Source organism: Muntiacus reevesi, chromosome 18 (assembly GCF_963930625.1).
Source record: "Muntiacus reevesi chromosome 18, mMunRee1.1, whole genome shotgun sequence".
Lineage (NCBI taxonomy): Eukaryota > Metazoa > Chordata > Mammalia > Artiodactyla > Cervidae > Muntiacus > Muntiacus reevesi.
Window position 1 is genome coordinate 43,651,145 of NC_089266.1, and position 14,508 is coordinate 43,665,652.

At 33.6% G+C, this 14,508-nt stretch overlaps 1 protein-coding gene across 2 annotated transcripts in view; it reads left to right on the forward strand.

The window, feature by feature from the left end:
• The window catches only part of SUZ12 (SUZ12 polycomb repressive complex 2 subunit), a 43,433-nt gene that overhangs the window by 1,006 nt on the left and 27,919 nt on the right, over window positions 1-14,508 (forward strand). Inside the window, exons 2-5 of one of the 2 annotated variants that reach the window (XM_065910810.1) lie at window positions 1,796-1,842; window positions 1,927-1,991; window positions 6,232-6,300; window positions 14,270-14,319. In XM_065910810.1, the coding sequence (XP_065766882.1) occupies window positions 1,796-1,842; window positions 1,927-1,991; window positions 6,232-6,300; window positions 14,270-14,319 (231 nt within the window). The remainder of the gene's footprint in view (window positions 1-1,795; window positions 1,843-1,926; window positions 1,992-6,231; window positions 6,301-14,269; window positions 14,320-14,508) is intronic. The other variant, XM_065910811.1, reaches the window with a different exon arrangement.

A 14,508-nucleotide genomic window follows, 5' to 3' on the forward strand; every position in this document is an offset into this window, starting at 1 on the left:
GTTAACATGGCACCTTTTGATGCTCTAAACCTTTCAAATCTTTCCACCCATTTAAGGGGGACGTAAACTGAGACAGGTAGTGCTTAAGCAACTCACTTCTCTGGACACGCTCTCGGAATTCTGCCCGTTGTGTTTGTCTTCATTTCAGAACATTTTCTGATGTCAATTTCTGTTTTTAAGGTCTGTTTCGAGGGCAAAGCTACGACTTAATTTAGGAAGGGGGCAAGGTGTCTGGAAACAAACAATAGAATTTGTAAGAAACAGCATGACTATGAGTAACCTGCCCTGTTCTTTAATGAATATTACGTCCTGGTTGTTTTCCTCTCTGCTTTGGTGTGGATGTTGTATCTGGATGATATTTAACAGCTAGATATCTTATAGAAACTTGAATAAACTCAGCTTTACCACTCAATGTCTTTATTTACAATTTTCCGTGGCATATGTTAAGGGCATGGTATCAGCTGTGCTTGGAAAGATGTATTACATTGTTTAATACCCTTCTTTCATTCTCTCTCATTAGTGCTTCATGAAATTCTAATTGAAATTTAATACAAGGAATTTCAGTTTTTATTGAAATGAGTATTGAACCTGCTTGAGAGAGATTTACATTCTCGCATTTCCTTAATATAGTTTGGGAAATCTGTAGAGGCTTTCAATTGGAAATACTAAAGCACAGTGATGACAATAAACATACATGTTTGTACCCTTTCTAAAACATCTTATCTCCTTTTAGTTTATTTGAGACTAAAACTTAGCTAACTAAAAATTGAGTGGAAATTTAAAAAATTCTCTAAACATTATGAGAAGACAAATCCTCCAAGAAAGTTTTATGTCTTGCTTTCTGATGAGTCTGCCTTGTAGAGATGAACTGTCATTAAGAGTTAGATTTGGAAAAAGAGATTTGGTCATAGAACAACTTGATTCTTCTCTAATATTGATCTTAGTTTCTGAGATGTGTATATGCTTTGATGTATTTACTAATATAGTCATTTTTATACTGCTTTATTTAAAGAAATATATTACTAACATGTCATTAATGTAACTGCTATTATGGTATTTGTGTATAAAATATTTTCTATCTATAACATACGTCCTTTATAACAAGTTTAACTAAACAACATTAAAAACATTCTGGGAATCTATTTAAAAATATGTGTTGCAATAGTATTTACATACTGAGGTAATATTTACATTGAGCAAAATAGAAACTTCAACTATAGCTAGAAATAAATTCAATGAAAATTTTAGCCGATCTGTGTTTTAGATTTCAGTACTGACTAACTTTGCTCATATCTGTATTGGGACATCTATTTAGGTAACAATTGTATTCTGTTTGAGCTGACTACAGCACAGACTTTTGAAAAGACTAATTAAAAAGTGAACATTTCATTTTTGTTATTGGCATCAATACGGAGTTCTTTTACGGAATCCAACTATCTCATTTTAGCTACTTTTTAGAAAGAGATGGGTTATTAGTAGTTTATATTAACTCTCTTCATTTCTGCATACAAACTCGTTTAAAAATAGCTGCCTTAGATATGCAAGGCTTAAAAACAAAGATTATAGAGTATCTTAAATTTAAAATAAATGTAAGTGCATTTTGTGACTGTTGTAGACTGAATGTCATTTAATGTAATTTTGCATACTAATTTTCTTGATGTAAATATTCAGTACATGATTTTCATATAGGTGATTAGTTTATATTGGTTATAACATGGGCTGGGTTGGTATTTTGTTAACAACTTAAGTAATGAGTGAATTTAAATAACATTTGGATTTTGTTTTTGTTACCTAGAACCAACGCAGATCTATAGATTTCTTCGAACACGAAATCTTATAGCGGTAAGTAATCAACAAAATTCATCAGCATTATTTTTTTCCTAGAATTTCACCTATTTAATTTGAATATTTTAACTTTTTTTATAGCCAATATTTTTGCATAGAACTCTTACTTACATGTCTCATCGAAACTCCAGAACAAACATCAAAAGGTACATTTTATGAATTTATTTCAAGTTGATCAAACCATGTTAAAATTTTGTTTTAAAGTACAATCTCTAATGAAAAGTTAAATATGAAAACTGAGGTGAAAGAGTAATTGAATTGATTGCAAAGTGACTTTTTAAAGTACCACTTTTGTAAATCCCAGTTGATTGCCAGTTTATTCCTGATAGAAATGATTTAGTAGTGAAGTAAATGAAGTGATTTTACTGACTGATGTTTTTGCTCTGTGCTAATAGTTTTTTTCAAGTTTGGTAGGAGTTGATTTAAATATTTACTAAATTAGGGCTCATGGGAGCTTATCTTTGATACATAAGTTTACCAGTTAATGTCTGAGTATTTCTTTTATGTTCTAACAATAAAGAAATCTCATTTTATATTTTTGGTGGTTTTATTAAAAGGGAAATACTTTCGAAGTCAATAGGAGGAATGTCTTTAAAAACTTCTTAATCTTAATTACTTAGTCTTAAAGTGGAATCAGAGAGCTTATTTTTGCTTTTAACATTTAACCGTATATAATTATGGAATGCTAGTTTCTTGTTCTGTGCCCATGATTATTTACTGAGCATATCAAGTGAACAAAACTTTAAAGGAGAGAACCTCTACTAAGCATTTGGTATTGTTGTAGTCTTGACTTAGGAAAACCATTAAGCTTTTCAGTAAACTTTGAAACTAAACTCATTTGGAGACTCCTGCTGGTTACCAAGTATTAGTGTTTTTTATGGTAAGACATAGTTTAGTTTTGTAGATCTATCTAGATGTATTTTGAAGGATTGAAATGTTAAAACCGTTTGTCTTTTGATAATCCCTCTGGATCCAGAGAGAGAGAGCACACACACGTAATTGTGCGCACGCCTGCACACGTATTTAACCAGTGAAAGCTGTCAAATTTGTAAATAACTAGAAAGAAAGTGATAGACTAGGCAGCAGAATTACCTGTCTACTCTATGCCAGGGTTCAGGAAACTTTCTGTAAATAACTAGATGGTAAATACTTTAGGCTTTGTGGTCTAGGAAACAGAATTGAGGATATTAGGTAGTTTATAGGTATTATACAAAAAAGAAAAAAGTCAACACATTTTTTTATTGATGAAATTCAAAATATAATGATTGAGTGCAGTGTATTTTTTTTTTTTTTTTTGGCCACATGGCCTGCAGGATCTTAGTTCCCTCACCAGGGATTAAACCTAGGCTCCAGCGGTGAAAGCTTCTAAGCCCTAACCACTGGGCCACCAAGGAATTCCCTACTGCAGTGTTTTATAATACATGCCTACTAGTGAGAACTGTGGAATTCTTTCATTTTTGCAAAGTGGGGTGAGGGGATAGCATTTAACATAATTGGGATTTAGAGTCCTCTATTATCAAATCACTTGGAAATGTTTATAAAAAGCATTCTGGCTTATGGGCTGTGCAAAAACAGACAGTAGGCTGGATTTGGCCAGTGGTCCATAATTTGCAGACCCTTGATTTACTCTATAAAAGTAGGAGGATTTGATTAAGTAGTAAATTTTTCTTTCAATATTTTTAATATGAAAATGAGATCATCTAGAGGACTTTCCTGGCAATCCAGTGGCTAAGACTCTGTAATTGCATTGCAGGGGGGACAGGTTCAATCCTTGATCAGGGAACTAAGATCCTGGAGGCTGCCATGTGACCAAAAAAAAAAAAATTTACTGCAGTTATCATCTAGAATGCTATCTGATTTTAATTTAACATGATAAAGTTCTTTAAAAGTAAATTTCAATTAATCTATAAGTGGATTAAGGAGTACATCATTATTGTTCATTAGACTGTCTGTGGGATACATTTCTCTTGTCCGCTAATGAGTGGAAGCCATTTTAAAAGTTTGGTAGTAGAAGTGAATTTTCTAAATTTAGTACCCCATAGGTAAAAAATTGTCTTTTGGAACAGTTTCTAAGCAGTTTGCCAGCCAAGAAACATACACTTTCCATTTAGTCTATTTTCCATGTAAAAATGCATCAGGAATCACTTTATTCTTTTGTTGCATGCTTGGCCTGTATAAGACACTGACTTATTTATAACACTTATACAACAACTTACTATCTTCAAATGAGTGCTGTCTTTTTCAAAGTAGTTAGTGAATTTGGAAGGTGATGAATTTAGCCCAGTGATTGTGGTCTTTGTTCACTGTTCTTGAAACTGCTTTTACAAAATTGCTTTTAGTACTATCCCTTTGCTCACCATGTTTTGGGAACTCCTTTTGTACCATTACAACAACATAATATTCATTGTTGGAATATACTTATCACTCCTTTTGACATGCAGGTGTAAGATTAAATCTGATATATTTGTTAAAGTCTTTTACTTTCGTTGCACTTCATAGAGGCATTCAAATTTTATAGGCTAACACTACCCTGGCACAGTGGAAACACTGGTGAGGAGAGAAGGGTGTCTTATTGAGCCCATTTTACTAGGTTTCACGTAAGCTGCTTCTGAATCCTCCCTCCAAAATTTCCTGAAATTTCTTGAATTTTAATAATATTCTCCGTTTTGATGACCTTTTGATAACTATATCCCTTGTTAAATCTGAGCTACAGTAGCAGTACCTTTCTAAAAAAACAGAAATACGTCGTGTTGGGAGGTGAAGCTGCTTTTATGTAGTTGCCTGTATGGTTTGTTTTGTTTTTCCTAAGGAATGCTGGGTTGCCTGTGTGATCTAACCTATTTCAAATGGTTGTTAATATTCAGTTCTCCTATGTACAGTCTCCATAAAGTTGGAAGAGATGAACCTTGTGACCTACAGTCTTAACTTTTCTTCCTATAGACAAGGTTTCTTCTTAATCATTACACAAAGATAAACATTTTATTCTTAAAAGTTTTCAGAAACTTTACCACCTCCTCAGTAGTACATTTCAGTATTTATACTGAAAAATTCTTTGTAACTAGCCTAAAAGAATCATGTTTTTCTTCTTTCTTCTCTCTTATCTATGGAGATTGAAAATGTATTGCCATCCTTCTTAAAGAACTTCTTCCTATGCTTTATAAGATGAAACTTTAATATTGAGGTTTTCAGTAACTCTAAAGGTAAAGAGAGAAGCTTTTTTTAAAAAAGACCTTTTGTTAATGGAGGCTATTTATTCATCTGAAATATAGATTATATCAATTCTATTCTTCATATCAGTGTTTTACTATGATACATTTACATCAACATTTCTCTACTGATATTTTATTGTAGGATACAATAGCTGTTTTTGAGAAATGAGCATATTAGTAATTTCTAGTACCTGAATTCAAGCTTTACAAAGTAATTAATGTGGAATGCATGAATCTTTTCAAGTTCTAAATTTGAAGGGAGTATAAGAAATATTTGTTTCCCATTAACATATATGAGTCTAGTTTTTTAGCCTCTAAAAAATGTAGATAGTAGATTACCTTAAGAACGAAGATGAGGCTTGTTTTATTTATTTATTTATTTTTGAGGCTTGTTTTAGAATCCATTTGTTCTTAAATTGCTTACTGAGGGTGTGGTTATTAATTTAAGTTTCTATTTTGTGGAAAACTACTTTTTTCTCTTAAACTTGTTAAGTTAAAAACCTCATGATTTTGTTATGATTTGATGGTATGTCCTTTAAACTTCAAAGTTTTTTTCATGATGGTGACAACCATCTCTTTAAAATGACATATTAAACTTTAGCCATTGTTGCTCATCTTTGAGGGTGTTTTTACTATACTTCATATGTTTTATGGAATATCCAGATTTGTCAGGTTACTTAATAGAAATATGAATGTTTCAAAATATTCATAATTTGCATTTGTTTGGCTCAGGCTGACAGATGCTTGGCACCTACCAAGATTAAGGCAACATGCCACGCACCGTGTGGCTTTCCTTGAAGAAGACAAATCTCTGCCCTTTAGGAACTTATAATCTAATAGAAATAAAATATTTATTCAAGTTTCACATTTAGGAGACTAAATGTCAAAATAAATATAAACCAAGTGCTATAGGTAGGGAGAAATCCCTTTAGTTTCAGATTAATTACCCAAGGTTTCATGGAAAAGTTAGCCTTTGAAATGGGACTTGAAGGCTTGTTTGCTGTATTATAATATACACTGTCTCAATAGTATTCATTGTTACGGCTAACCATCCATAATTTATCTTATTAAAAATAAAAATCACATACCCAGTTTGCCTATTATAGTGACAATAAAGTATAATCTGTTTGTTTTTCCCAGTTGAGAAGTGATTATTTTGTTTATCTGTTTCTTCCAGGAAAACATTTAAAGTTGATGATATGTTATCAAAAGTAGAGAAAATGAAAGGAGAGCAAGAATCTCATAGGTAAGATAACCTATCAGTTTACATTAAGTGACAAACTTGAGGAAAAAAGAAAAAGTACAGTGATCATTTTCATTGTGATCACCTCAATATTGTAAGGAGTTAGAGCAAACTTTGGAGGTCATCTGATCCAAACTCATACACAAATCAGGGATTACTTCTGTAGCATCCCTGGCAGAGACTCCATTCTTAAGCCTTATCTTGAATATCTCCAGTGCTGGAAACTCACTGTTTTCTAAGCAATTCTGTTCATTATTATTTTTCTCTACTACAATTTCTTGCATTTTGAATCAAAGTTTCTGTAACTTCTCCAGTTAGTATTAATCCTGCTACCTCATCTGAAGAAGGATGGAGGCTCATGTTTATGGTATACGCAGCTGTACTCCAGGTGCTGTGCCCAGTGCTTCACACGATCCCATCTTTTCTCAGGAATCATCTACAGTTCTGAGAGGCACTTTTTTTCCCTTTATCATCCTTCCTCTTACTGACGTCCTTCAGACAAAATATTCTTAACTGTAGTTTATATTTGAAATGTGTTTATCACATGATTGTTTCAGAAACCTGGCCTTTAGGACAGAACCTAATGTGTGTTTTCAAATGTGATTCCCAGAATTAATCCCTAAGTGTTCCCAGTAGCTTAATATCTCCCTAGGCTAGACAGATGCTTCCAATCCTAGACAGTAGGCATCTACTTACTCTTTGATAAGTAAAGAAAGTTGAGTATTATTCTGAAGAGAAACAGGGACTTGGGTGGTATTTGTTTATTCATTGACTACTTTAGGGGAGAATGTAGAACTAAAAATACTAGATTTTTTAAAAAATGGAATTGAGAAAACTACCACATGGATTTTTCTTTTTCTCTTGAAGTTTTAAATCATACCTTACCAATTTAGATAGGATGTACATTAACTTAATGATGCAGTATCTCATTTTTGTGACTAAGAGATGTCATTTTTGTAACTGCTTTTAAGTTTGCCTTTTCAGTTTGGTTATTATTTGAATTTTTTAAAAAAATCTCATTTAAAAAATGTTTGCAGTCTTGTAGGACTGGACTTGTAGGACTGCAGCGTAATTTATATTTCCGTATCTAGGCAGTCTTGATTTGTAAATAAAACTTTGATGGTTCATTCTAGAAGCTGAGATCCCAAATCTTTTCCTAATCGATTACTGCCCAAGGAATACCTTACAGTATTGATTTATATAGACTGAAAATATGCTCAGTGCATGCACCCTCTATCCTTTGCTTGAATTTCTATTCCAAATCCTTGTCTGTTCACCTGCCCTGGAAAAAGCTTTTGGGACCCTCTGGGCCTTTTGTAGTTAAAGTGTGAAGCTGTACTCAAAGCCTGACCATACATCATCCTCTCTTCTCTTCTCCTAAACACCTAATAGTTTGCCCTCAGGTCTTCTGAGGCTTGGGTAAGAAGGAAGAGTGAAAACAAAAAGAAGAAAACTTGACTGTTTCTTCATCTCCCCCATCAAGGTTCTACCTTCATCACTGCTAAACATGACTACTATCTCATTGTGACCTTGGCTTTGATAAATATTACAGAACTTCTGTTACAGTGTGTGTTGTGAGGAAGATAGATTATTATACTGGTACTCACCAAAAATTAATTATATTCCTTTTGATCCAATGAGTTTAACAACTTTGCCAGTACTGTAACAGAGTATTGTTGACCAACTCACAGAAACTTCAGAGAGTTGCATAGAATTCCTGCTTGTAATTTTGAAAACAGTCTAGGATCTAACTGGGACCAGTGAGTTGGTCATTTCAGCTCCCCAAGATCTTTTTAAACAGACCTAACTGTGTTGGAGTGACCATGCTTGCTTAATACTCAGCAAGGCTCTTCAGGCCCATGAGGTATTGAATTACTGTACTAGATGTTCCACCCCCATGCCACGCACACACTCCATCTTTATGAATGTCTCATTGTTGCTCCCAGAGTCACTAAAATTAACTGAGAAATTGGTTCATTTTAAGTTTACCCACAAGGCCCTATGTTATTAAATTCCTTCAATGTATTTTGCATCTTGAATTAGGCATAATCCTGCCGTTCTACTAAACTTTATCACATAGGATTGTAAGTTCCCTAGACAGCAGTATATAATGTCAGCACTATAAAACCTTGCTTGCAAGATCTATTGTCAAATTCTCTTATGGGAGAACAAGGTAAATCTTTGTTGTTCCATGAAATTAATTAGTAGACATTAAAATCTTAAATCATATACAAATAAAGTATCTCCCTTCTATATTTTTATTCTGTACTATCTTAAACATAAAGCTCTTACTCAGTTTAATTGGATCCTGGGTTTGTTCAGTAGCTATAGTTGGGATATATTCCATTGGAACTCATGTTCTTTCAGTACTTCAACAGTCTTAATGTCTCCATTGTCAAACCCAATGCATTTCATTCCCCAAATGAAAAGTTCCAGGAGACTGTTGAGATACCCCAAATACTACAAGCCCTACAAGTACTACAGCCCAAAGGTTACAACAGTCAAATGCCTGATCTATTTATCACAGTTGTAGAGACTTAAAACCAAATTCCTGGCATTATCTGTGCAAAATGAAGTTGGTGTTGAAGGATCTTTTTTGTCTTTTATACTTTAACTCTACAGTTATCTTACTTGTCACAGATAATGGCAGAAATTTATTAGGGGAGAAACTGATAGAAAAAAAGAAACATGGCACATTTCATGGTTTTCACTTCTTTAAGGTATCAGTCAGTTTGTGACAATAGATCAGGGTTGCATTTGTCACCTTAAAACTCAATAGTAACACCCACAGACTGTGAAGACTATTTCTCTTATACAATGGCTTCTGCAGACTCCGCAGCCAAGTTTAAAAATTCATGGTGGTCACATCTCTAGTCTGTTTTTCCCTAATCTTCTCTTGCTCTTCTGGTGTGGTTATGTATATTTAAAATGTCTTTCTTTTTAGAATTTATGATACAATACTTTATGTTCTATCCTCTCCATCTTTTGTTTCTGATTTGCCAGTATATTGTGGATTTTGAATTTATTTTGAGTTTTGACCAGGCACTACGGTTCATTGGTATAAATCTCTGATCTTTCTGTAGTTTTCTGTTTTAGCAGGATCCCAGGGGGGTGTCTTGGGCTGTTCATCCTACCAGTTTGGGAATTCTCTAGTCACAACTCCTGACTTCTAAGTGCATCTCCACTGACTGAAAGGTAGCATGAAAAGATTTCCAACTTGCAGTTGCTTCCAGAAATATTTCCTGTGGTCAAATGAGAAACATTTCCACTTAATCATTTTCCATTTCTGGTCCTGTTAGTAGCTGGAGAAATTCCTTCCAAAGATAACTGAAGTAGAACATCTACTAGGTATATTTCCAAGCTTGTGTTTTTAGTAGGTTGAAAAGGTAAAGTGCCTTTCATCACTTTATGTTGTTGTTATTACAACCTAAACTTTTGAGTTAGTAACCTTCCTTTTCATATCATCTTTTTGTACTGTAACAAAATTTGGATTCTTTTTTTTTTCTGGGATTCCCATTTCCTTCATGTACCATGTCCCAGACACTTTACTAAGACCTAGTGGATATAATGGTGAGCAAAACAGATGAAGACCTTGCCTTTCTGGAGTTTATCAGCATTTAGGGGAAAAAAAGCATAATTGTGTAATAATTATAAGTGCTGGAAAGTAAAAGTATACACATAGGGAAACTGGCTGTATGAGGCAGGAGAATCAGCTCTTGTTTAAGAGTCTAATTTGGGAATAGAAATGTTCAATGAGGGCTTCCATGAAGGAAGAAGCTGAGATTTGAAACATGAATATAGGAGTAAAATGAGGATAGAGGGTGAGCAGGTAGATGATTCTAGATAAAGGAAACATAAAAATCATTTGAGGGCAGTGTAGCTGACTAGAGAGAACATGACATTTGATGAGACTAGAGCAGATAGCCATGACCAGATAATGCAGAACCTTGTAGGCTATTTAAGGTTGCTGGTCTTTATCCTAAGAAAGCTGTAAATTATTTAAAATGGATATATTGCATTAATGGTGTTACTCTAGCCACCTCTTTTGTAGGTTTAGCTGCATTTTTAAAACTTCAAGCTGCTTCTTAAGTTGATTATGTCTTTTTCCACCATAATAGGATCTGATGTCTTCCTCCCCTTTCTCTCTCTTTTTTTTTTTTAACCAATTCTTTCTTGATTGCAAGTTTTGATGTTGTTTTCATATCAACATCTTTTCAGACTTAAGTTTTAATTGTTCCTTTTTTAGAATCTGGGCCGTAAATTTCTCTGTACATACGTACTTCTGAAGGTGCCTTGTCATTCACCACTAATCATATTTGATTCTTAAAATCTAGGTATTTGAGAACAGATTTTTCCCCCAAAACAATCATATCTTTATTGACTTTTTTTCTGAATACAGCAGCTGTTTTTTTACTTGAGTCTTAAGGAAAATAAACATATTTTAGAAACAGCTTGACACAGTTTACAGTGTGAAGCAGTATACTAATAAATGCTAGTCGTTTTAATGTTTACATCATAACATTAAATGTAACTTAGCTTATCATCACAGTTGACCTTTTTTGAGGTCATATAGCCATGACTCTAGAAATAAAGTCTTAAACCTGCCACTGTCAGATTAATGTGTATAAATTTGAGGCACTAATCTTGGTTTCTTTCCTGCATAAAAATGTTGGTCCTTCTGTGGTATCTGTCTGCTCCTAAAATTTGAGTTTCCTACATGAGTCTCATCTCAAAATACTCGTCTCTTCTGAATTTAAATTTACTTAACCTTATTCTGCAGACTGCTTTACAATTGTCAGATTCTTGTCAATTACTTGTGCTTAAAATCTCATCCCAAAATTTCACATTCCCCCTCTATAGTTTCCTGTTGCCATATTGCTTTCTTCCTAAGAAGATGAAAATGGGGAACACATCGCGAAGATGAACCAAATCCTTGTCTGGTATCTTATTCTGATCATCTAAGCTGGATTCTGTGCTGCCTAAGACCAGATAGGCTTGACCAGACCTACATGTTTCTTTCTTCCCTTTCTCTGATCCAGCTTAACCAATTAAGATGTAGACAACAGTAGCCCCAGGAGAGGGAAAAGGGTGAATCAGAAAGGGAGAGAAAACTGTCCTCTTTCCTTGGACTAAACCACCTGTGAAAGGGATCAACTTGGGATCAACTCGCCTCATTGTCACATTGTATTCTAGGTACATATCAGAGTGTTTACTTTTAGGAGAGTGTTTTCCCCTAAAAGTGCTTGCTTTTAGGGGAAATTATGCATAGCAAATCACATTCCCAAATTTATTTTTTAAGCTGGTTAATTTAAATTTGGAATTCCTTTTCTCAAACAATGTTATATGGCAGCTAAATGGATCTGCCAAATCATTTAATTTGTAATGTACCATTTAAAACTGTGCCTCAAACCATCCCGTGGTGACCTTTTTGTTAGTTTTTAATTTCCAGTCTTTTGTAGATGGATACTTTTGTAAAGTATATTGATCACATACTTGGATGTCATGGCAATGCTAAGTTTCTGTAAAAATGGTTAAAGTCTAATTCTCAATGTCTTGCCTTGTAGAATGGTAACAGTTTCTCCAATGATCTCAGTGGGTAGACCAGGTTTTGAATAACACTAATATAAAGTGTTTTCTGGGGTAGATCAATGCAAGGTATTTTTGTTTTTTCACAGTTGGAACCTAGGATCGAATTTCCTATAAAAAACAATGTAAATAATTTTAGAAGTACCACAATATAATGGGTCCGGATCCCTGACCTTAAAAATCTTACAACTCTAGGGAGGATATCATTATCCTTTTGAAAATCATTTGTTGAGTGCCTTTCTGTAAGACATTGCTAGATACAAAGGACACTAATATGTTAACAGAGAATGTGTGTGAAAAAATTGTGATATAAAGTGGTAAATACAAGTGCTTATAAAGGAAATTAAGCTCTGGGATGATTGGGGATGGGGTCTTTGTAGAAGGGGAAGCAAGTATTTTGATGGATTCTTTAGTATTTTACCCATGCCTCCCAATCTTCGTTTTATAGATAGTAGGTCATAGCTAATAACTGGAGCCAGAATTCAAACTTGGATTTGTCTCTATTTTATCATTCTATTTCTACTTTCTTATATGAGGCTTTAGTAGGGCTAAAGAGAAATAGAAACCATATCACAGACAGCACTTAGACAAAAGGTTTGGCAGTTGGGGACCCATTAGAAAATTGGAGAAAGAAATGATTCATTTAAAATGATGTTTTAAGAAAATTAACCTGGCCTTTAGTATGTAGGTTTAACTGAAGCAACTAAGAATAGGATAGGCTGGTTGTGACTAATGAATTATCTTATAACATATGGAAACTGTGGAATATTTCTCTTGGTTTCTCAGTTTTATTTTGGAGTTTAACCTGTTCTACATTATAAGGTTTCGTTTATGGAACAATTTTTTATAGAAAAATGCTAGTTATCTTTTAGTAAAATGGCTTGTAGAGTTTATAGATGGTATATATACTTTTTAAAAATCAACAATATATAATTAACATTCAGTATAATACACTCACCTTAAGTATATAGTTTGAGTTTTGACAAATGTATACATTTGTGTAACCATAACCACAGTTAAGATATAGAACATTTTCATCACTTTGGAAAAAGTCCTTTGAACTCATTTACAGTTGATCCTTTTAATGTACTTTTTAAAATTTTTCTTGATACTTAAGTTACAGTTACTAATTTTTCCTTTATGTTTATGCTTTCTAACTCTGCTTGAATCCTTACACTTCATAGTCATTTTGTTAGTCTGTTGATATCCTAGCTTACTTTTCTTAGTACCGTTCTAGAAATGCCCTTCAGAACTCCCACCCTGTGGTTTTTTAGCGTACACTTCCATGGATTATCTCACTAGAAAATAGAGGCATCCTTACATCTTCTTTTGAAATATCTCACTTAACCTCCTATTGCTCTAAGACTTAGAATTCTGGGCACAGTTACAAAACTAACCTGTTAGTAATATGTCCTCATTTCTAACCATTGCTTGTTCCTCAATGCTCTCTTACCTCAAAGTCTTTATATAACTGTTCCCCTCTGGTTATATGAATGTGTAGATTGTCACCATCATTTTAAAAAGATACCCTTTATTGAACCATATTGTGTTTTTACTGTTTTACTTACACTAGTAAATTTCTTGAGTAAGGGTTCAGTACTGCTTCCCTTTTCCCAACATCTGTTCTCTATAGCCCTCTATAATCTGGTGTCTGTATCACATGACAGAAACTGTTCTGGAAAGTTATGAATGGCTCCCGATTTAAAGATAGATTGCCCTTTTCCAGTTTAAAGCTACTACAAAAGCCTGTTGATGTTTTCATTTATCCCAACTTAATAGTTTTTCCATCGTTAGTAGATAGTTTTCTAAACAAAAGGATCATTATAGTTTATGCTTCCTTTTCATTGCTTCTAAAACTAAAAGTGAAAATGACATGTTGAATAAGTAACAAATCGATAGCATATTTGTGATTGTGTATTTCATCCCTCATTAAAGTAGAAAGTTATGGTTCTACATCATTTGTTAAGGAGGTTGAAATTCTGTAGCTTGAAAATACTAAAAACACTTTTGAGTATTGAGTAGCATGGATTCAGCTATTGTTTAGAGGAATGGGAAGGGAAATCTGTCCCTGTTTTATAGGTAGAACACTAAAGCACTATAAATTATCTTGCCTCTTATTTGGTGGTCTCTTTCTGCCTTGCTTCTTTGGTGTTTTTTGTTTCTGTTTGTGTGGTGTGTGTATTTCAGTTGTATTGACCCACTGTTTTGGATGTCATACTTAAGACGGAAAGCATGGAGTCAGTGGGCTTGAATAGAGTTAAGAATTAGACCGCCAAATATTTAGAAATTGGCTGAGGTAGCTTTGATTTCAGTATTATATTTAAAGTCTAAGTTATTTTTGTTATACCATATTAAAGTAGTAAAATTTTTTGTTTGTTCTGTTTAGCTTGTCAGCTCATCTGCAGCTTACATTTACTGGTTTCTTCCACAAAAATGGTATGTATTTAAAAGTAAACTTACTGGCAGTCTACAGCAGCACACCTTTGTGAATGCAAAAAAACCCCACAAAACTGTAAATTTGTAAAATTATATTTAATGGAAAAGATGTTGATTCTGATGATTTAATTTTTCTTTAGTGGATTTCCCCAGCAATTTCAGTTATTGCATTTGTGGTCAATAGTGGAA